Source organism: Halichoeres trimaculatus, unplaced genomic scaffold, assembly GCF_033239565.1.
Source record: "Halichoeres trimaculatus isolate MK-OKI-2021-1 unplaced genomic scaffold, fHalTri1.1 fHalTri1_scaffold_11, whole genome shotgun sequence".
In the NCBI taxonomy this organism is placed as follows: Eukaryota; Metazoa; Chordata; class Actinopteri; order Labriformes; family Labridae; genus Halichoeres; species Halichoeres trimaculatus.
Window position 1 is genome coordinate 3431109 of NW_027437189.1, and position 22829 is coordinate 3453937.

At 40.5% G+C, this 22829-nt stretch overlaps 1 protein-coding gene across 1 annotated transcript in view; it reads left to right on the forward strand.

Annotated features, from left to right (window-relative positions):
• The first annotated feature begins 15622 nt into the window (after positions 1–15622).
• The window catches only part of cacna1fb (calcium channel, voltage-dependent, L type, alpha 1F subunit), a 45348-nt gene continuing 38141 nt past the window's right edge, over positions 15623–22829 (forward strand). The window contains exons 1-3 of the mRNA XM_074682307.1: positions 15623–15735; positions 15899–15999; positions 18099–18204. Coding sequence (XP_074538408.1) covers positions 15655–15735; positions 15899–15999; positions 18099–18204 — 288 coding nt within the window. The 5' untranslated portion in view covers positions 15623–15654. The remainder of the gene's footprint in view (positions 15736–15898; positions 16000–18098; positions 18205–22829) is intronic.

Here is a 22829-nt window from a genome sequence, read left to right on the forward strand (position 1 = left end):
AGCAACGATGAGTGAATGTCTCTCCCTCTCTGTCACACACACACACACACTCAAACACACAGGCAATAAGGAAAGAGAGGGTGATGATAAAAGACGTGTGTGCGCGCGTGCGTGTGTGAGTAGAGGGGGCGGGGCAAGAGGAAGGGAAAGGGAAGGAAATGAGAGAGTGCTCCACCTTCAGGGGGCGGAGTCAGGGATGAGGGGGGTATTCAGGGTAATGGGCTGACATCAGCGAGTGTGTGTGTGTGTGTTTGAGTCTGTGTGAGTCTGTGTGTGTGTGACAGAGGTGTGTGTTTCTCCTCCATCACCCCTGACTCAGACTGTTATGATAAACTGTAGTTCCCTGAGTGTCCACTAGAGGCTGTCCTCTACAGTGAGTCAGTCCCCATAGAGCTCCATGTTAGTGTGTGTTAACCTCTATATGTGTGTGTAAACTCTTTATGTTTAATGTCTTCAGAGGAAGTGATGTCATCAGCGCAGTAAACAATGCCTTTTTATTTTCAGAGATGAACATCTTCTCTGTGAATCTGATCCTTATAATGTGGATTTAATGTCCTACATTTCCCATAATGCATCTGCAGAGTTTAACTAAACGTGCTGGATAGACTCTCCATCTGGATCTTTGAATATTTATCAGTTGCTCCCTACACACACACACACACACACACACACACACACACACACACACACACACACACACACACACACACACACATTTTGCTGAGATCAGCATCTCTCCAAAGATCCTCTATTGCTGCAGAGATCTCCATCTGCAGGACTTCATGAATAAAGTGTTTCTCTTTATGATCAGTGGCTACTGAGCTGTGACTCTACTGTCTGACTGTACTGAAGTGTGTGTATCTGTGTGTGTGTGATGCAGTTGTTTCACACATTTGCTCTTAGTTTGATCCTCTGGCTCTAAAATAAAAAAAACAACCATGCAAAACAGCACAGATACAAAAAGAAAACTGTCAGCTCATAAAAAAAACAAACACAAAAACATAAGAACAGGATGTCCTTGAGTCGTGTTGTGACCCGAAATTCTGCGAAAGTCTGATTTTTACCCCTAAATACCCTCTTAATCTCTATATACTATTTAAATACATGTATTATAGTTTATATTAATGGGAAATCAGTACAGACATTTAAAATAGAAATTTCAATCAAAATAAAATAAAAATAATATAATGCAATAAAATATAGTAAAATAAATTAAAATAAAAAATATATATTCTTTGGCGTCATTAAGTTAAAACAATGTAAGTTGAGGACCGCCTGTAGTCAAAAAAAGAAAAGAAAAATTAATAAATAATTGTAAAAGGCCCCAGATAAAAAAAGAACTTAAAGAAAAACACAAAAATATATAAAAAAATTTGATCTAACTGTGTTTACTCAGGATAGAAACACCTGGACACACTCACACACCTGTGTGTGACACCTATAGGGATGGATAACAAATAATTTACTTTTATTCCAACCAAATTCTGTCTGTGGTACCAAATACCAAATTAAGTAAAATCAAACTGTACCATGTTTTGGTACCTGAATGCATCTCTGTGACTGTGAGGAAGTGGAAGAGTAGGCGATTTTCCAATGCCGAATATAAACGCAGCACTGCGACTTTATATATTGGAAAATAAACATGTTAGATTGGAAAAACTTTAAAATTGTATTACAAAACAAATAAAAATCTATACCTGTGTAAACACACACACAAAAGTACTGAAAACTGGTGCCACTGAGTACCGATACCAACTGCTGGGTACCGTATGACCAAAGTTCTGAAAAGTTCCCTGTTCAGCCTCTTTTTAGCAGAAATAAACACAATGTTCATTTGTTCATATCTTCTGTAAGCCACAGTGTTTGGTGTTCAGTGTTTATGGTGTGTGTGTGTGTGTGTGTGTGTGTGTGTGTGTGTGTGTGTGTGTGTGTGTGTGTGTGTTCATTGTCTTTGTCACCTCCTGTCCTCCTCTGGTGGGTGCTGCCCTCTACAGGGTTAAGGAGGCGCTCTGAGACAGTCCTCTAACCATCAGCTGTGTGTGTATGTGTGTGTGTGCGTGTGTGTGTGTGTGTGTGTGTGTGTGTGTGTGTGTGTGTGTGTGTGTGTGTGTGTGTGTGTGTGTTTGCCACATCCTGCTCCAGAGTGTTTATTCTCTGAGGGGCTCTAATCAATAGCTCTCTCTCCACACACACACACACACACACACACACACACACACACACACACACACACACACACACACACACACACACACACACACACACACACACACTCAATGCTGTCATATGAATAAGTCTTAATGATCTCATCATCTGCTCTCTGTGTGTTTTATATTTGTCTATGTGTGTGTGTGTGTGTGTGTGTGTGTGTGTTTTCTGTTTTTCTGAGGACCCTGACAGTCAAAGGCAGGACTTAAAGGCGTAATATTAATTATATTTATTATATTCAAAACAGTAAAATCTGTTGAATGTGTGCCTTCTGTTCAGCTTTAATTTCCTCCATTTATTCTCTTCTCATCTTCTCTTTCATCCTCCTTTCACCTCTCTTACGCTCTTCCTCTGGTTTTATGCTAAAGATTATTTTTGCGTCTCTCTCTGGTTATTGACAGATTGACAGAGAAACCTGAGGACGACGTGAGCCACATCCTGCTGAGACCAAGATATCGATCCTTGGACCATTGAGGTCAGGACTGTAGTCTCTCCTCCTCCTCCTCCTCCTCTTTGTCTCCTGCCCTCTGTCTCTAAATGCAATGCTCAGTTTGTCCAGCAGGAGGCAGCAGAGCTCTGTTTACTGTTTAAAGGGATGACATCATCCTCAGATGGAGAGAGGCATTATGGGAGAGGAATGATGGATGCTGTATTCTAAAACAGACTCTGACCCAGAGATGGAGAAATAAAAGTTCAGTGTTTTAACCTTTTTGTTTAATACAATACAAAATATTTTTTATCAACAAAGACAAAAACAACAAACTGAAGTTTTTTAAAGACTCAGTCCTTCACAGCAGAGCTGAGATTATTGATTAAATTAATGAGATGACAGCAAAAGAAGGCCCACAGGAGAAATTAAATTATTTTAAAATAAAGTTAAAATCAGGTAAAAATCAATTAAGAAAAACTAAAGACAAACACCTAAAATGAAAAAAAAAATCTAAAGTCTACATTTTGGTTTGATTTAATTATTTAATTTTATTACAAACAACAGTCAAAAACTTATTTTTAATTCCCTTTTTTTTAAATTGGTTTTTGAACATTAGAACAATAAAATGACAAAACAAGCTCATACATTGATGGGACCAAGGAACCAGTCCCTTAAAACTACAACAAAATATTACAGAAAGAGGAAAAAATAGGAAACAAAATAAAAATAAAAAAAATATATAAATAAAAATATATACATGAAATGTTATAATAATAATAATAATAATAATAATAATAATAATCTGATCAGAAACTAGAATAAAACAGTCTGTCCTCACCCATCCATCCACCACCTCCTCTGTCAGTCTGACCTCAGCCACCAGAGGGCGCTGTCCACACATAAATACAGGCCATAAAGCTGCTCACACAGGTGATGTGTTCAGATTCATCTCTTAGAGAATGATTGATCAGGAGTTTACTGGAAAACCCAAAAACACTGATCAGATTGAGAGAGGAAACAGGAAGTGGGCGGGGCTAAAACCGAGAAGCGGGGAAAAAAACAACAGCAAAATAAACAACTCAACAAGTCAAAGTCTGATCCGTCAAAAAGCAAACAAAAAACATTGGGCTGAGCAAAGTGAGTCTGAGGACACCTGATGGACAGGTGGGAGGGACAGGAAGACAGGCTTTTATTTTGAAAAGTTTGTTCTTCCTGTCAAAATAAAATAAAGCAGAGAGAAAGAGATTCGAGAGAAAGAGGTAAATCCTCTGCAGCGGGATTATGAACGGCTTAATATACAAGCTTAGTGACACACACGCACACACACACACACACACACACACACACACACACACACACACACACACACACACACACCCTGACCTAATGGACACACAGAGAGTTTATCTCTGATGATCTGTTTGTGTTTTAAAATGAGTGTTTTATCAGAGAGAGAGGAGGAGTAAAGGAGGAGAGAGGAGAAGAGGAGGAAAGGAATAGGAGAAGTGAGGATGAGTAGGAAGAAGGAAGGAGATGAAGAGGAGTTAGAGGAGAAAAAGGAAGGTTTAGAATAGATAAAGGATCGGTGGAGATAGAAGGAAGGTTACAGGTGTAAAAAAGAAGGAGAAACAGGTAGAAAGGGAGGGGGGAGGAGGAAAGTGGAGAAAGGAGGAGAAGGTGAAGGAGAAAAGGGAGGAGGTGATGAAGAGGTGATGAAGAGGAGGGGAGGCCGTCTGTGTTTCCTTCTTGACTTTGAGTTTAAATTGAACGTCAGGACTTCATCAAACAACAGATTAGACTGTAATACACTCACCTGTGTGTGTGTGTGTGTGTGTGTGTGTGTGTGTGTGTGTGTGTGTGTGTGTGTGTGTGTGTGTGTGTGTGTGTGTGTGTGTGTGTGTGTGTGTATGTGTGTGTGAATGTCTTTGTGAAGGTCACCATCTTATCTTCAGATGATCAGGGGAAAATCACCTTTTTAAGATGCTGTTTGTGTGTGTGTGTGTGTGTGTGTGTTTGTGTGTGTGTGTGTGTGTGTGTGAGCTTCACTCTGAGATAACCTTCTGAGTTCACAAATCAGAACGAGGCTTTAGTCAGACAATGAAAAAAAAACACAAACATGTTTTTTCTGTTATATTGAAATCATCATCATCATCAACATCATAATCATCACCATGGTGATCATCACCACCATCACCATTGTTGTCATCATCATCATCATCACTTTTTTCTTAATCATGACATCATCAACATAATTGTCAACACCATGGTAACAATTTTAATCTACAACTTTTTTATTATCAACATCATTATCACTTTTCTCTTAATCATTACCTTTATCAACACATTATCATCATTATTATCTTCACCATCATCGTCATCATCATCATTATCATGGTCACTATCATCATGGTCACTATCATCGTCACCAATATCATTGTCAACACCATCGTTACAGGAACCATCAGCCTGATCATCATCATTATCATCATCATCATTATCCATCACCATCACCATCATTACAACCTTCTTTATCATCGTCATCATCATTGTCATCTTCATCATCGCCAACATCACTGCATCATCATCATCACTGCATCACCATTATTTAAACCTTTATTAGTGTCATATTCATTATCATCGTCGTCATTATCGTCATCATTATCATTCTCATCATTACCATCATTATAATCTTCTTTATCATCGTCACTATCATCATCATTATCACTGCATCCCTATCATTATAACCTTCATGATCATTATCATCATCATCCACATCATTATCATCCTCCTCCTCCTCCTCCTCATCCTCCTCATCATCACCATCATCATCATCCTCCTCCTCTTCATCATCATCACCATCATAATCATCATCATGCTCAGCATCGTCATCAATATAACTTTCATTATCATCATGTTAATCATCCACATCATCATCATCCTCATCCTCCTCCTCATCATCATCATCATAATCATCATCATCCTTAGCATCACCATCATTATGTCCTTCTTTATCATCATCATAATCCACTTTATCATCCTCATCCTCCTCATCATCATCCTCCTCATTATCACTATCATTATCATCATCATCATAATCATTATCATCATCATCCTCATCATTACCATCATTATAACCTTCATTAACATCATCATCATCATCATCATCATCATCATCATCATCATCATCATCATCATCATCATCATCATCATTTCCATTCCTTCATCATGGCTATCAGCCTTTATAATTATCATCATCATTATTATCATATTTATTAATATTGTCTTCATTAGTTTTATCACCATCATAGTCATTACCATCAACTTCAACCAAATCACAATTGACTTGTTCTCACTGTCACGAGCATTGTGTTCATCTTCAGCTTCATCATCATCACCAGCATCATTATTTCTGTTATTATTCTAGATGTCCTCATCGTCATCATCGCCATCGTCATCATTTTAATCAGCATCTTCATTATTCTTCGCTTCATCTTCATCATTAACAAATGAACACCTTGAATATTTTACTTTGTTATCATCATTATCAACTCGCCTCGCGCCCAATGACAGCTGGGATAGGCTCCAGCCACCTGCGATCCTGAACAGGACAAGCGGTACAGAAAATGAATGAATGAATCATCATTATCATTATTCACCCCCTCACCGTCAGGATCAGGAATCATTAATATCATAACAATCACTATCATCTTCCTCATCATCATCAACAATTGTCTTATTGTTACACTGTCATCATCTTCATTATTATTATTATTATTATTATTATTATTATTATTATTATTATTATTATTATTATTATTATCATTATTATTATTACATTTTTTATTATTATAATTATTATTATTATTATAATTATTGTTATCATTATTATTATTATTGCAATTTTTATTATTATAATTATAATAATAATAATGATAATTATTATTATCATTATTATTAATATTATTAATAATAATATAATTATCAATGTTATTATTTATTTATTTATTTTTTTAATCATCAACATCATCAATATCAACAGCTTTGTCATCAACACTTGACATCAATATTGTTTTTTTAGTTAATAAATCAATTGTTTGTTTTTGTGTGTGTGTGTGTGTGTGTGTGTGTGTGTGTGTGTGTGTGTGTGTGTGTGCGTGTGTGTGTGTGTGTGTGTGCGTGGTCTGCTCCTTTAACTCTCCAGCTGTACTCCCCTTTAACACACACACACACACACACACACACACACACACACACACACGCACTGAGCTGTTTCTGTTTAATCCCAATTGGAAGAGAGAGAGTGAGGGAGAGTGAGGGAGAGTGAGAGAGAGAGAGAGAGAGAGAGAGAGAGAGAGAGAGAGAGAGAGAGAGAGAGTGAGATTAGTGAAGTGAAGCTGAAAAAGAAGCGGAATCGGTTCCTCGGATCTTTCTGGATTATCCGTTTCTCTCTCTGCTGTGGGAATAAAACTGATCGATCACTGCATCGATGAACTGATGAACTGATGAACTGATGAACTGAGGAGCTGAGCAGCAGCTGGAGTGGGTTTCCAGTTTCCACGGAGGTTTATTTCTCGGGTGAAATGTGGAGAAGTAGTTTCTGTGAGTGAGGGAGAGAGAGGGGAGGGGGGAGACCGAGCTGATGCGGATCAGAGAGACCCAGAACTGATCAATCGATTAAAGATGAAGATCTGCGTTTGGAGCTGAGAGCAAACAGCGGAGATGTACGAGGAGAGGAGCAAAAGTAAGACACACTCGGTCTGCTGTAGTCCATCATTTCAATCTGTGTGTGTGTGTGTGTGTGTGTGTGTGTGTATGTGTGTGTGTGTGTGTGTGTGTGTGTGTGTGTGTGTGTGTGTGTGTGTGTGTGTGTGTGTGTGTGTGTGTGTGTGTTCATTTTCAGAGTTTAATCTGAAGTTCAGACTCACACACTCATCAGTGTGTGTCCCAAACATCATCAGCTGATCAGAGGTGTGTTGTGGTTTCAGTAGATGTTTGTTGATCTCCGTCCTCTCTCAGAGGGTTTAAAGAGCACACAGTGATTCCCTGTGAAGGTCTCTGAGCTCTCTGAGCTGAGCAGCTCTCTGCTGTTTCCAAACATTTCTGGGTTAAAAATGATTTTAAAAAACACAAACAATTATAGGTGTGAATAATACGCAGGTTTGATTATTAAAGACAGCTTTCAGGGTTTCTATCTGCAGGGATCAAATGTTCTTTATTAAGCTAAAAACAGCCAGTGTAATGAGGAGCTGGGGATTTATGGGGCACCGATTGTAAAGTAACACACTACAACTATAAACATTTCTCCTCATTTAGCTCTAAAACATCACTTTTCTGCAGATTTAAAGAAATATTTGTGAAATATATTTTTCAAATATAAAAATTATCAATGTTTTACCTAAATGTTAGTGTTATTTGCAAATGTTATAAATAGATGTCCTGATTCTAATTAAGCTAGGTATCTAAACATTTAGTTTCATTTTAAATATTTATCTACAATTCAAACTATTTAGCTTTGATATTGATATTTCACAATGATTTCTAAATATAAAGTCAACATTTCTAAATATTGAGCTAAGATTTCTAAAATAATTAGCTAAGATTTTCTAAATATGAAGCTAACACTAAATATTTGGCTAAGATTTTCTAAAAATTTAGCTAACACTAAAAAATTAGCTAAGATTTTCTGAATTTGAAGCTAACGCTAAATATTGAGCTAAGATTTTCTAAATAACAAGCTAACACTTAATAATTAGCTAACACTAAATACAGTGCTTAGATTTTCTTAATATTTTGCTTACACTAAAAAAATTAGCAAATATTTTCTGAATATTTAGCTAACACTAATTATTGCGCTAAGATTTCTCAAAATTTAGCTAACACGTAATATTAAGCTTAGATTTTCTTAATATTCAGCTTACACTAAAAATTTGACTAAGATTTCTAAAAAAAAATTAGCTAAGATTTTCTAAATATCAAGCTAACACTTAATATATAGATAACACTAAATACAGAGCTTAGATTTCTAGATATTTAGCTAACACTAAAAATTTAACTAAGATTTCTAAAAAAAAATTTAGCTAAGATTTTCTAAATATGAAGCTTAAACTAAATATTTGGCTAAGATTTTCTAAAAATCTAGCTAACACTAAAAAATTAGCTAAGATTTTCTAAATATGAAGCTAACACTTAATATATATATAACACTGAATACAGAGCTTAGATTTCTGAATATTTAGCTAACACTAAATACAGAGCTAAGATTTCCAAAAAATTTAGCTAACACTAAATATTAAGCTTAGATTTTCTTAATATTTAGCTTAAACTAAAAATTTAACTAAGATTTCTAAAAATTTAGCTAACACTAAATGTTTAGCCAAGATTTCTAAATATTCAGCTTTGATATCTAAATATTTCACAATGATTACTGAATATTAAATTAAGATTTCCAAATCTTAAGCAAAGATTTCTTAATATGAAGTTTCTAAATATTTAGCTTATATGCAAATTCACACTCCTGCCCTCTGGAAGCACTGAAAAAAATAAAAGTTGGAGGAAGCGATCCAGCCAAGTGGATTTTGAGAAAGTCAAACACAGTTGGCTTAATCAGCTGTTAGAAAATAACATACCAAGTGCTGTGATGGTGGTGTTGAAGATCCTGTGACTAACATGTAAGAAGTAGAGTTTGACATTACTGTAAACACTCGGGGCGGCCATCTTTGATTGTAAACTTGGGGGTGGTATGGAACTCCCAACTTCCCAGTAGGAAATTTCAACCTCAGGGGGCGTACTAGTTGAAATTTCTCACTTGGAAACAGTAAATTCTGACGTGTGAAGACGGGGAGTCAACACCCAAACATCGCAGACTGATGGTGCGTTTTAAAATAGAACGCACCATCAGTCTCTGTATCACCTCCTCTGTTCTTTTTTATTACTTTCTGTATGATTAACATCAACATGTGTCAGCTTCAGTATAACATATCACCACAGACTGAATAATCAATGGACGTAGTCTCTGCGACGTCACCCGTCTGTTTCTGAAACAGTAAAATGATACAATCTCTGATTGGACAATCAGACAATCCTGATATCTTCAAAACTCCAGAGTTGGAAAAACATTCAACCCCCGTACAGTGTGTGCTGTTAGCGAACTTAGCTTTCCAGAACCAAGCCCTTTGTAAATATGTTTTTTAACGCCATAAATATGGCGGCATTTTACTGCTAACATTCAAGAGCAAATATTAGATAAGCATGAGATCTGGCGCATGCTAAAGTTAAGCATCCGCATGAGTAGATTACTTTTGCGAAGTTCCTCACAGGCTTCATTTTTCTAAACCGAATATTTCCCCTCGGTGAAAACAGAAAACGTTGAGACAATCACCACACTGCCCTCATGTGTTTGGGAGGAGTACTGCAGACATGGACGTTATGAACGTGACAGACAGTAATCTAATTTGTCTCATGTTCGGAGAAGTGGTGAAGTGAGCGTACCGCCATGACAGTTGATGAGAGGAAATCACACAGAGCTCTGTCCAGAGATCAGTCGTTCATATGTTGGGTTATAATCTCTGGGCTTCGTGGCGGGCGCTCTGCAGCGTTTGAGCGTTGACGCTTTCAAACAGGAAGCCACAGGGTCTGGACCCTGCTCTTTTTAAACCTGACCTTTGTGTCGGAGCGTCTGCTCTCTGCTTCACCACATCGTCTGAGGTCATAATTAAACCTAAATGTCACAGAGAGCTGTTTGGAGCTGTTCTGTCAGAGGACCCAGGACTCCAGACCGTCCAGCTGGGACTGCAGAGACCCTCAGAGGAGCTGGGTGTGAGAGTCAGGACGGGTTCACGCTCGGTCAGAGTACAGGGGGAATGACGCAGATGGACTCTGTGGCGTTTTACAGTCAGAGAGGTCAGAGGTCAGGCATTAAGGATGTGTGTTTATCTCCAAAATACTGTTGCACGTCAACCGTCCACACATAAAACTGATTCAACCCAACTGTGTCTGAGTCTGAGGTTAAGACTTCAGCCTCCTCACTACCACTCACCTGTCAGTCAGCTTTGAACACACCTGTGTGAGCGCACCTGTGTGTGTCGCTGGTAAAGCTGACCTCTGACCTGAGCCGGGAGCGAGCGAGCAGCAGCCTCCATCATCATCAGTGAGTCACTTTAATCCTCCTGATCCTGACGGGATCAAACTTCCTGCTCTCTGAATTAAGATGGCCTCCGCGGACCTGCTGATAGCGTTGTCATGGAAATGAGCATTAATGCACGTGACATCTCCTGTCGCCATGGCAGCAGAGTTAATCCGGCTCTTTTTGTTCGGCCCCTGAAACGAAGCTTATTTTATCTCAGAGACCTTTAAAGTGGGACGCAGAGCGGCTCCTCTCTGACACCAGGAACCATCAAACCAGCTATCAGGGAGATTAGCATGCTAAGGGTTTAGCTCTGAGGCAGATAAGAGAAGTTTGGGGAGGATTTAAGGCCTGAAGGTTCTTCTTTAACAGTTATTCTAAAAAGGGGGACGGCTGTAGATCACTCTCAGGAAAGATGGACCAAAGAAACTCACCTTTAAGAGTCTCAAAGTTTGTTCTCCAAAAACTGTGAGCTGGGTGTACCACAGGGCTCACTGCTCGGTCCTCAACTTTAACCCATTTCAACATTTACACCTATACACCTTTAAGATCAGATGAGGTTTGTCTCTTTCACTCTTTGTATGTACATATATAGCTATAAAATGGAATTTAATGTATGAGTGTATATACCTTTAAACCAGGTGTTGGTCATTTCAGATGGCGTCATCCATTTAAACTGTCAAAAAAGCTGACAAAAAAGAGAAATAAAAGTTGATACAGACTTTCTGCTCCCTCCACGTGTATTTTAACAAATTTAAGCGCATTTGATCAGAAATGACTAATGTGCCTCATCTGGCCTCAAAGAGCTAAATCTGTGTTTTTAGAGTCGACATTGAGATGTAGAATCTGTGAAGTCTAGGAGGTGTCAGGTTACAGTTTGTGGTCTGAGGTGTATCGGCCAATCAGGTGCCAGCATGACATCAACTGCAGGAGTTCTAGAATTCTGATGACCTCAATGTTTGGAATGAAAACATTCAACTGAAATGCTTTAAACCTTAGATTATAGAGCAAATTAGCTCCATTTATTTGGACGAGTTATTGTTCTTTAAACACTAACTTCAAACTGTAAACATCGTAAAAATGTCTGGTTTTTCTGTGGTCAGCTGTCAGAAACTATACTACACCATGGAGTCCACTTCCATCCAGTTTTGTCCGTTGCAGCAAGCGGGAACCTCCGGTCTGAGAATATGAGACAGAGCTGAAGTGCTAAAATCTGCTGTTTCTCGAGTGTTCGCTTGAGGATGTCTCCAGAAGTAGTGGAAGTCACACACACACCAAACCAAAAAAAGCAGTTTTCAAAGCAGAAATTAACCTATTTACAGCCTGGTTCAAAAAACGTCTCCTGTCTGAGTCGATAATTTTACTACCGGCTCCCAATGAACGGGGGGGTGAATTTTTTTCTAACTTGGCCGTTCAGAGGATATTAGGATCGCGAGCCCCCCAAATCAGAGGCACAGCTGAGGGTCACGTGACTGACAGGCGCCCTATGGCTGTAGGCGAAGTCTGCCACTACCAATATGGCCGCTATAGCCGATATGCTTCATTTTCTGTTTCAGAAACAGACGGGTGACGTCGGCGAGGCTACGATTCTCAGCTAAGGATGCACTGATATGAAAAGTTTGGCCGATATTAATATTAATATGGCTGTTATGGCTGATAGCCGCTATTTTACCGATATCAATATTGGTTTTAAAAAAAAAAGGTGAGAAAGGGACAAAGAGCGGCGCTATCATGAGAAAAAATGATCATAGAAAGGCTATAAGAATGGAGCGCCTAAGACGAATGTGATCAAAAAAAGTAGCTTTTGTCTGTTTTTTGGATCAAAAACAGGAAGAGAGACATAAATGAAGAGAGTTCACTCTTCTTAGGTAGTTTTGGTGTTTACATAGTCAGAAAAAACAAGATTATTTGGGTCTGGAAAGATTGTTCAAGATGCTCCGAAAATGCCAACAGCTAATAAGTAAACATCCGCCGATACTGATGTTGGTAACGATATATTGTGGATCTCTACTCTCAGCTGAACGTGTCAGTGATTGTGGGCTGATTGTCACCAGTTAACAGGGTCACACTTTACACTGAAACACCAGCTTCATCTGCAGTTGTTATTAAATGTGTCTCCTCTATCAAACCTATAATTTTCACAGCTGATATTCTAAATCCAGTTTTTGATTTGTGTGTTTACTGAAAAAGTTCATTTTGGGGCCGAGATTTAGACCCAACATGGACTCACACTGCAAAAAGCTGAAATCTTATTGAGTGTTTTTGTCTAATTTCCAGTAAAACTGTCTTATTATACTAGATTTGAGCCAAATTACCTGAGGGGTCCAGAAAAAATGTAAGTTATTCAAAGACAAAAATTAACTCTGAATTGCTGCAACGCGTTAAAAAAATCTGCCAATGAAACAAGAAAAATTTGCTTGAAACTAGAATTATGTCTTAAAACAAGTAACTTTTCTCTAAATCTATTGGCAGATTTTTTTTAACTTATTACAAGCAATAATAGGGCAAATTTTACTTAAAATGAAACAACATGATAACGTTTCAGTTTTATGCAATGTAACGTGTTAATGAGGTAAAATAAGTGACTATGGATACATGTCTGCTCAGGACTTCCTCATTTTTGCCTCTAAATGTGTGTTTTTACATACTGTGCATTTTGCTAATATTATTTCAAATTGCGGGTATTCAATATGTAAATGTAAACCACACCCATAGCCCCGCCCCTTCCTGTTATTAAAGGTGTCAGAAGTGTTTCAGTCCAAACATTAAACTCATGGTTTTGGCTCCAAACAGGAAGTCGTCCTCAGACGGTGAACATGGCTTCTGCTGTCAGTGAGTCTAAACTGAACTGAGTCAGCTGCTCACTTGGTGTTAGCACATTAGCCGTTAGCTCTGAGGGCTAAAGCCAGCGTCAGTCGGAGCAGATACACACAGGGACAGCTGTGGACTAAAGCTGCTTCTGTTTCTGCTCCAGTTTCTCCTCCACGAGCATGATGGGAAATATCAGGCAGGAAGATGGATGTGGAGCTATAGCTTCATATAGAGACTTGATCCAGTTTTGGTAGAATTAATAATCTGGTCAATAATCTGATGATCAATAATCTGATCAGGGGACAGGATGACGTAGTGATGGAGTTAAAGACTGAGCTGCTGAGAGTCTGTGATGAGCGCGCTGAGGAGGAAGAAAAACTGCCCCAAACATTCACTAAATGAACTGATGACCTTCCAGCTGGACCAGGCTGCAGGGCAGCGTGACACACACACACACACACACACACACACACACACACACACACACACACACACACACACACACATGCACAGTTGGAGACAGGGCAGTGAAAAGTAGGAAGTTAACAAGGCGAGTGCAGAGTTGTGTGCAAGTGATGGGATGCCCCACTACACCACACACACACACACACACACACACACACACACACACACACACACACACACACACACACACACACACACACACACACACACACACACACACACACACACACACACACACACACACTGTTGTTGTCATGATGATGTGAGTTGACTCGGGGTAATTCGGGGATAATTAGTCGGTTCTTGTCGTCCTGCGGGTGAAGCAGCTCCTCCACAGGAAGAAACAACGTGACCCACAGTCATGTGACCTGCACCGCCTGATCTCAGCTGCTGATTGGTTGGAGGACAAACCTGCTGGGATGCTGCTGAGTTCAGTCAAACAGAGACTGATCCAGTCTCAGCTGATGGTCTCCTGGGGTTAGACCGAGCCTGTCCTGTTGGACTGAGTCTCAGGGAGCTTTAACTTCCTGTCGTGGTCACATGACCGGCGTGATGTGATGGAGCAGACAGCAGAGGATTCGTCCACACTCAGGTTCACATCTCTGTAACGAGGAACCCTCCGGATGTTTCCATGAAATAAACTATCAACAGGGCGCCCACCTGACTGAGGCTGGACTCAGAACCAGAAGGAGGGACCACAGAGGTCCCTAACAGACCCCGTGATGTCAGAGATACTAAAACCAAAGTCTCCCTTGATCCTGGGTTCCTGGGCCGAGAGAGACCTCAGCATCCATGTCTGAATAGAGCAGCTATGAGTCTACCTGTCTCCATCACAACATCTGGACACAGCAGCAAGGCATTCTGGGTAACAGGAAATCTAGGAAATCAGCAGAGAGAGGGAGAGGATCGTCGTAATCTGACTGCTGTCATCAGTGTGTGTGTGTGTGTATGTGTGTGTGTGTGTGTGTGTGTGTGTGTGTGTGTGTGTGTGTGTTTAGGGTCCTCAGGTACCAACAAATAAATCACGGCCCACATCACACACACACACACACACACACACAGATCTAGGTCACAGCTGTTCACTACGATATTTCTGTTTTCACTTCCTCTGGAAAACGTCCTCCCTCTCCTCACCTCATTCCTTCATCATCCTCATCTTCATCAGTAGAGTCTGACCTGGTCTAAGGAGGACAAGACCTGGACCATAGTTAAAGGGTCTCAAGTCCTTTTTTTAGATGACTTATTCGTTAAATTTGTGAATCCAGCAGGACTTGGCTCCTGCCCACAGCGCCAAAAGGACTAAAGCTGGTTCACTGACCCTGGTGTTACTGTGCTCAGAGACTCTGTGGGTCACGAGGAAGACGAGCTGTAAGATCTGTCTCTGTCTCTGTCTCTGTCTCTGTCTCTGTCTCTAGGTTCAGGTCGTAATGGCTACACCAAAGCTGTGGATGGGGAGGAGGGTGGAGGTGAGGGTGAGGAGGAGGAAGAGGGAGGAGAGGGCGATGGAGGAGGAGGAGATGAGGGAGGGGGAGGAGGAGGAGGAAAAGACCAGGAATGGGACGAAGAGCTGGACGGAGAAGGAGGGGGAGGAGGAGAAGGCGGCGGAGGCAACGTCAAGATGACGAGGACGGACACGCTTCATTCAACCACGAGCTCGACGGGAACGCAGAGGAAGAAAGGAATACACGCTAAGAAACAGGTAACACGCTTAGATACAGGTAACACGCTAAGAAACAGGTAATGATGAAGATAATGTGAATGATAATGACAATAGTGATGATGATGATGCTGATGATGATGATGATGATGATGATGATGATGATGATGATGATGATGATGATGTCATGTTCTCCTCCCATCAGGTTCAGGGCAGTAATCAGGTCCAGAGAGCCCCCCGAGCGTTATACTGTCTGAAGCTCAACAATCCAATCAGACGAGCCGCGCTCTCCATCGTGGAGTGGAAGTATCCTTTGTCCAATCAGCTGTCAGCATTTCACCAGCTCGGTTCACTCTGTCACCTGCTAATGGACAAACCAACTTCACTAAAGATCACGCTCAAAGAGTGTTTTTAGGGTAACGTTTTAGGATCCTAGTTCCCTACAGTTTTAGTCCTTAGTTCCCTACAGTTTTATTTAGTTCCCTGCAGTTTAGATAAATAAAGTTCCCTATAGTTTAAGTCCTTAAGTCCCAACAGTTAAAAAATTAAGTTCCCTACAGTTTATTTAGTTCCCTGCAGTTTGAGTCCTTAGGTCCCAAGAGTTCAGATATAAAGGTTGCTACAGTTTAGATATTTAGTTCCCTCTAGTTTTAGTTCTTAGTTCCATACAGTTTGTTTAGTTCCCTGCAGTTCAAGTCCTTGGTTCTCCAGAGTTCAAAAATATGTATCTCTACAGTTTAGATATTTAGTTCCCTACAGTTCAGATATATAGTTTCCTACAGATTAGATATTTAGTTCCCTCCGGTTTTAGTTCTTAGTATCCTACAGTTTAGATATTTAGTTCCAGACAGTTAAGAGATATACAGCTCCCTACAGATTAGAGATATAGTTCTCCCCAGTTTAGATATTTAGTTCCCTGCAGTTTTAGTTCTTAGGTTTTTTTTTTTTTTTTAGTTGAGAGATATTTCCTAAAGTTTAAGTTCTAAGTTCCCTACAAGTTAAATATATAGTTCCCTACAGTTTTCGTTCAGAGTTCCCTACAGTTTTAGTTTTTAGTTCCCTATAGTTTTAGTCCTTAGTTGTTTTCTTTTACAGTTTAGAGATGTAGTTCCCTACAGTTTAAGTTGTAAGTTCCCTACATTTTAGATATATAGTTCCCTACAGTTTTAGTCATTAGTTCCCTACAGTTTAGATATATAGTTCCCTACAGTTTTAGTCATTAGTTCCCTACAGTTTAGATATATAGTTCCCTACAGTTTTAGTCATTAATTCCCTACAGTTTAGATATATAGTTCCCTACAGATTAAGTTGTAAGTTCCCTACAGTTTAGATATATAGTTCTGTACAGTTATAGTCCTTAGTTCCCTACAGTTTAGATATATAGTTCCCTGCAGTTTTAGTTCTTAGTTCCCTACAGTTTTAGTCCTTAGGTCCCTACAGTTTAAGTTGTAAGTTCCCTACAGTTTAGATATACAGTTCCGTACAGTTTTAGTTCTTAGTTCCCTACAGTTTTAGCCTTTAGTTTTTTTACACTTTAGAGATATAGTTCCCTACCGTTTAAGTTCTTAGTTCCTTATAGTTAGATATATAGTTCCCTACAGTTTTAGTCATTAGTTCCCTACAGTTTGGATATTTAGTTTCCAACAGTTTAAGGCTTTTGTTTCCCATGTCTTCAAAGAACCCTCTCATGTCTTACCTCTAAGCCACTTTCTTGTTTAACAATACAACATTTAAGTTCATTCATCCATTTTCCTTAATTTGTTTTGGAGGGACATGCACATTAATAAACATTTCATAAAAATGTTAATGCACTCGAGTTAGCCAAAAGGCTAGTTTACATTGGCTGTCCCCCCTACAGTAGATTTCTCTTGTGCCCTATCCTGAACTCTTCTACTTTCATACACTTTGAAGTCCTCAATCTTTTCATGTCACTTAGTGATTATGTTCAGTGTTTCCTTCTGGCAGTGTAACTCTAGTTCCCTATCTGTGTAACCCTCAGATCACCACAGTGTTACCTTGTAGTTCCCTACAGTGGAACTTTCTGAATCCCTTTAGTGGGACTCATTTGATCAATCAGTTCCACTCTCTTGTTTCCTAAGGAGTAACTTTGTTACAGTGCTTCTGTTCCTTGGTGGAGCCGATGTTCCCTACATGGTATCTAGACCGTTCTCTGAAGAGTCGATCTGACTCTCCTGTTCCCTGCAGTGTTCCCTCCTGGTGTTGTCACTCTTGTGTTGTTGCTGTCTCTAAATGGAGACATCACTCTCTTGTTCCCTCAGGTGTTTCCTCAGACAACCTGTCAGCAGTTGATCCTACATAAGATTCCCTCTGTTGCTCTGTTGCCTTTGTGTGTTTTTAGTCTTTAGTTTTTTTGTCCCTGCTGAGCTTCCTTAGCCTCCTCTCAGACCATTTGATATCTTCATCCTGTTAGCCATCTTTGCTAACTGCGTCGCTCTGGGAGTTTCTAAACCGTTTCCTGAGGACGACTCAAACTCCACCAACCACGATCTGGTAATATCACACACACACACACACACACACACACACACACACACACACACACACACACACACACACACACACACACACACACACACACACACACACACAGAGTAAGACTAAAAGGCGTGCGGTGACGGTGAGGGGAACCGACAGGTGACATTCAGGTGTCTCTGCTTCAGGCTGTTTGTGCCTGTGTGTAAACAGGAAGTTGTTTTATTGTGGAGGGGTTTCTCTAACATGCTCAGCCAGCTGATGTGGAGCCTGTGAGTCAGTCCTGACTGTAAAGGTCAAAGGTCACACATAGATACAGTGGATGATTGACAGCTCAGTGATCAGATCTGATCAGCTGAGTTTCTGCTCCAATGGGTCGGATCACGCGCGCTCTCATGCTGTCGTTTCATGAAGTCGTTTATCTCAAAGTGACAGCGCACACACACACACACACACACACACACACACACACACACACACACACACACACACACACACACACACACACACACTGCTCTGTGTTGTGCTCTGTGTTGTAAGCAGTGATCAAACAGTCAAAGCTGACCTCGGATGCTTCAGGGGTCCAGAGGGGGACCTGTTCAGGTCCAGCCTGCTGGTCCTGAGTCCCTGCAGAGTCCAGCTCAGACTAAAGATGAGGGCAGACTTGGAGCTGGTTCAGGACTTGGAACTGGTTTAGGGTCGTATGCTAAATAACAGTTCTGATGAATAATGCATGTTTTTGATTTCATTAGTCCGGAGTAACAGGATGTTCCTGTGTGCAGTCACACTCTCAGCGCGCAGGCTGCAGCCTCCAACCGCTCTGACCCAGATCCACATCAACCCGCCCCCCTTTGAGCCTGCCAGAGGATCCTGTTTACAGATACTGAATACAGATCCTGTTTATTCTGTTGATAGATTCTGTTTTATGGATCCTGTTTATAGATCTTGCTTAAAGATCCTGTTTACAGGTCTTGTTAAAAAATCTGTTTATATATCCTGTAAACAGATCCAGTTTAAAGAGCCTGTTTCCAGATCCTGTTTCCAGATCCTGCTAATGGATCCTGTTTTCAGATCTTGTTCACAAATCCTGTTTTGAATCATGTTTCCAGATCCTGTTTATAGATCTTAATTATGGATCCTGTTTTTTGTGAAGATCTTGCCATGGATGCAATTTATGGATCCTGTTTTAAGATCTTGTAAACAGGTCCCATTAATGGGTCTTGTTTATGGATCTTGTTAATGGATCCTGTCATAAGATCTTGCTACAGATCCTGTTTATGGATCCTGTTTTAAGGTATTGATACAGATCCTGTTTTAGATCTTGCTCGCAGATCATGTGTGGGATCCCATCTCAAGATCTTGTTTCAGATCCTTTTTATGTATCCTGTTTTAAGATCTTGATATAGATTCTGTTTAGGATCTTCCTAACAGATCATATTAAAGGATCTTGTGTACGGATCCTGTTAATGGATTCTGTCATAAGATCTTGCTAAAGATCCTGTTTACGGTTCCTGTTTTAAGGTATTGATACGGATCCTGTTTAGGATCTTGCTCACAGTTCCTGTTTATGGATCCTGTCATAAGATCCTGCTTCAGATCCTGTTTACGGATCCTTTTTAAGGTCTTAATGCAGATCCTGTTTTGGATCTTGTTCACAGATCCTTAGTGGGACCCTGTCATAAGATCTTGAAGCAGTTTTTGTTTATGGATCATGTTTATAGATCCTGTTTAAAGATCTTGTTTCACAGGTCCTATTTTTTGGATCCTTGTTGTAGATTTTGTTTAAAGATTCTGCGTACAGATCCTGTATACAGATATTTTTTTATAAATCCTGTGTGTAGATTGTTTCTGTATAACCCATTTTAGATCCTAATTATAAATTCAGTTTAAAGATCATGTTCATGGATCACGATTTTGGATGTTGTTCATACATCCTTTACATTGATTTTGTATAAAGATTAGACAAAGATAAAGATCCTGTTTTTATTCTCATGCTGTTCTCTGAGAATGCAGGAATCTCACAGATTATTTAAATTAATTTTCCCTGAGGTGATTAAATATTTCAAAGCATCTTTCACACAAACCAGCAGCCTGACAGGAAGCTTCTGGAAGAATCATTGAAGGATCAAACTGACTCTGAATGAAGAAACAGGTCAACAGTCAGCGCGTCATTTAGTATAAAACAAAGTCAGAGCTACACTGAAAAAACTGAACCCTGATCCTGTGTTTATGTTTTATTTTAACTCAAATCTTATAAAACTGAATGTGAGCCACAGAAAGTTTGTTTCCCAGACTAGAAAAACTCAAATTATTAAACATAAGGTGATTTCAGAACGGTTTAACAGATTATTAAATGAAACAAACACTCGGTCAGATTTCAGTTTTTGCAGTGCAGATTTTTTTTTCATCTCTGGAGGCGTCTGAAACCCTGACTCTGATTTTAATTTCTAACTGAGTTTAATGTTGCTGCGCTAAAGGCTGTGACGTGTGTGTGAACTGTGACGTGTGTGTGTGTGCTGTGACGTGTGTGTGTGTGCTGTGACGTGTGTGTGTGTGTGTGGGCAGGACGCTGAGAGTCTGGTCTCTCTGCAGACACCGTGTGCAGTGTTTGCTCTGAATGTTTAACATCAGAATATTTCATTGGTCGTTGAATTCAAAGAGTTTTTTAAGGTCTCTGTGTCTTTTGTGGTCCTTGTGGTCTCTGTTGCCTCTTTGGTCTCTGAGGTCTCTGTGGTCCTTGAGGTGTCTGTGGTCCCTGTTGATTTCGGGACCTTTTGGTTTCTGTGGTCTCTGTGGTCCTTGTGGTCTCTGTGGTCTCTATTGTGTCTGGGGTCTTTGAAGTCTCTGCAGTCTCTGTGGTCCCTGTTGCCTTTATAATATCTGTGGTCTCTGTGGTCCCTGTGCTCTCTGTGGCCTCTGTGGTCTTTGAGGTCTCTGTAGTCTTTGAGGTCTCTGCAGTCCCTGTTGGTTTTCAGAATTTTTGGTCTCTCAGGTCTCTCAGATCTTTGTGGTCTCTGTGGTCCCTGTGGTCTCTATGGCTCCTTTGGTCTCTGAGGTCTTTAAGGTCTCTGTAGTCCCTGTTGATTTGTGGACTCTTTGGTTTCTATGGTCCCTGTCACCTTTTGGACTCCGTAGTCCCTGTGGTGTCTATGGTCCCTGTTGATTTGTGGACTTATTGGTTTTTGAGGTCTCTGTGGTCTCTATTATCCCTGTGGTCTTTGAAGTCTCTGTGGGCCCTGTCACTTTGTGGACTCTTTGGTCTTGGGATCTCTGTGTATTTTTTGGTCTGTGTGGTGTTTGAGGTTTTTTTTGGACTCTGTGGACTCTGTGGTCTCTATAGTCTTTAAAGTCTTTGAAGTCTCTGCAGTCTTTGTGGTCCCTGTTGCCTTTATAATATCTGTGGTCTTTGTGGCCTCTGTAGTCTTTGAGGTCTCTGCAGTCCCTGTTGATTTTCAGACTTTTTGGTCTCTCAGGTCTCTCAGATCTTTGTGGTCTCTGTGGTCCCTGTGGTCTCTATGGCTCCTTTGGTCTCTTTGGTCTCTTTGGTCCATGTGGCCTCTTTGGTCTCTTTGGCCTCTGTGGTCTTTGAGGTCTCAGTGGTCCCTGTTGATTTTCAGAATTTTTGGTCTCTGAGTTCTCTGAGGTCTTTAAGGTCTCTGTAGTCCCTGTAGTCTCTTTGGCTCCTTTGGTCTCTGTTGTCCTTATGGCCTCTGTAGTCCCTGTTGATTTGTGGACTCTTTGGTTTCTATGGTCCCTGTAACCTTTTGGACTCTGTAGTCCCTGTGGTGTCTATGGTCCCTGTTGATTTGTGGACTTATTGGTTTTTGAGGTCTCTGTGGTCTTTGAAGTCTCTGTGGGCCCTGTCACTTTGTGGACTCTTTGGTCTTGGGATCTCTGTGTATTTTTTGGTCTTTGTGGTGTTTGAGGTCTCTGTGGACTCTGTGGTCTCTATAGTCTTTGAAGTCTTTGAAGTCTTAAAGTCTTTGAGGTCTCTGTGGACTCTGTGTCCTTTGTGGTCTCTGCTGTTTCTTGTGGTCTTTGTAGCCTTCGTGGTCTCTGAGGCCTCTATGGTCTCTGTGGTTTTTGTGGTCTTTGAGATCTCAGTGGTCCCCATTGATTTGTGAACTATTTAGTTTCTATGGTCCCAGTAAACTCTCTGGTCTCTGGTCTCTCTGGTCTCTCTGGTCTCTCTGGTCTCTCTGCCCTGCAGTCTTCCAGCTGGTGTGTGATGCTGGGCCTGTAGAAACCAGTTTTTGTTGAGTCCCCTGGTCTTGTGGTCTTAATTAAAGTTAAATGTGAACGTTGAGTCATGGTGACGCTGAGCGCCGCAGGCCGGACGCTGCGGTGCCACTGAGCACGTGCAGAGCGGGGGCAGCTCAGGTAGACCTCAGCGCTTACATAAAGAACACACACGCAGCTTCAGAGCAAAAACAGGTGACAGGCTGCCGGTTCGAATCCCTCTGTGTGGTACGGAGCAGAGGAGCAGAGGAGCAGAGGAGAAGAGGAGCAGAGATTTAGAGCAGAGAGGAGATCTGAGGTCAGCGAGGGGGGTCCTCATAAGTATAGACAGACCGCCGTATTGGTGTGTGTTGGTGTGTGTTGGTGTGTGTTGGTGTGTGTCGAGTGGGGATGATGACAGATTG